At 29.4% G+C, this 1,922-nt stretch overlaps 1 protein-coding gene across 1 annotated transcript in view; it reads left to right on the forward strand.

Annotated features, from left to right (window-relative positions):
* LOC106012139 overlaps nt 1–1,309 on the forward strand; it is a gene marked incomplete in the record, with an annotated part of 7,419 nt that extends 6,110 nt beyond the window's left edge. The window contains 1 exon segment of the mRNA XM_013084110.2: nt 1,061–1,309. Coding sequence (XP_012939564.1) covers nt 1,061–1,237 — 177 coding nt within the window.
* Nucleotides 1,310–1,922: the final 613 nt, after the last annotated feature.

Below are 1,922 nucleotides of genomic sequence, written 5' to 3' on the forward strand. Positions count from 1 at the left end.
GGAGGTGGGGGTTCTAAAAGTCAGGCCGATCACCCCTGTATAATATTTGTGCTTGGTTGGTGTGCTTTTTCCCTTCTAATAATGAATAAATTAGACTTTTTTGGTCCAGACGGGGAAATCTAGATTACAGTGGCAAACATACTTACATAGAATTCATAATTACACGCCCAAATACACTTACAAAAAAATTAACAATATGCTTATACGCAGGACAAATTTGCAAACATGTTAGTGCTGGCCATGTTATTATTATTTTTTTTTTTTTTTATTCATTTTTTTTCTTTAAATTATTATAATTTTTTAAAATTATTATTATTATTATAATTATTATTATTATTATTATTATTGTTATTATTATATATATTTTTAAAAATTATTATTATTATTTATATTATTATTATTATTATTATTATTATTATTATTATTATTATTATTATTGTTGTTGTTGTTGTTGTTGTTATTATTAATATTATGGTTATTATAATTATAATTTTCTTCTTCTTCTTCTTCTTCTTTTTTTTCTTCTTCTTCTTCTTCTTCTTCTTCTTCTTCTTCTTCTTCTTCTTCTTCTTCTTCTTCTTCTTCTTCTGCTTCTTCTGCTTCTTCTTCTTCTTCTTCTTCTTCTTCTTCTTCTTCTTCTTCTTCTTCTTCTTATTATTATTATTATTATTATTATTATTATTATTATTATTATTATTATCATTATTATTATTATTATTATTATTATTAATGTTGTTGTTGTCGTTTTTCTGTTATTATTGCACTGTCATCATCATTATCATTATTATTGTTATTATTATTATCGTCACCACCATCATCATCATCATCATCATCATCATCATCATCATCATCATCATCATCATCATCATCATCCTCATCCTCATCCTCATCCTCATCATCATCATCATCCTCATCCTCATCATCATTATCATCATCATCATCATCCTCATCCTCATCCTCATCCTCATCCTCATCATCATCCTCATCCTCATCATCATCATCATCATCATCATCATCATCATCATCATCCTCATCATCATCAACCATCATCGCCCCACAGAACGCCGACGTGCAGGAGTCGTGGGTACTGTCCAGGGACCAGTGTATTCCAAAGTCGGCTGTGCTCCTGGACAAGAAGACAGGCCACAAGCGATTCCTCTCCTTCATGGACGCCGGGGTCATAGCGGAGGCCGGCTCACTCTTCAGTGTAGACCTCAGCGCCTGTGTGGAAGCATAAAAGGCCCTACATGATGATGATAGTGATAATAGAAATACTATAGTAATTATTTTGATAATAATAATCGTAATTATAAACATAATTATAATCATAATTATAACAATAACATTAACAATAATAACAATTATATTACTGATGAAGATGATGATGATGATGATGATGATGATGATGATGATGATGATGATGATGATGATGATGATGATGATGATGATGATAATAATAATAATAATAATAATATAATTGTAATAATAATAATAATATTAATATAATAATAATAATAATAATAATAATATAATAATAATAATAATAATACTATTGTTATTATAATTTAAAATGACAATGGATGACAATAATAGATAGATGGATAGATTAGGGTTCTTAATATCTGTTCCCGCTGGATGTATAGAGGGGTTTGGTTAGGGACGGTTCGTCCCAATTTTTTTAAACGTTCTTTTGCTTAAAGCACCCACAAACAGCAAATAAAAGAAGCTAGCAGCAAGTATTAGTCAAACATTTTATCAATACAAGGTCCTTACTGGTGCCTTAACGGCCATTACTGTGTCTATATTGTCATAAAACATCTACAATGTCATTCCAAAGTCCACGTGCTTTAACTAATCCCAAATATATCAAAATTATAGACAAGTTATAATGATATTCTGCACAATATACACCACAAAGAGGG

Source organism: Aplysia californica, unplaced genomic scaffold (assembly GCF_000002075.1).
Source record: "Aplysia californica isolate F4 #8 unplaced genomic scaffold, AplCal3.0 scaffold00012, whole genome shotgun sequence".
In the NCBI taxonomy this organism is placed as follows: Eukaryota; Metazoa; Mollusca; class Gastropoda; order Aplysiida; family Aplysiidae; genus Aplysia; species Aplysia californica.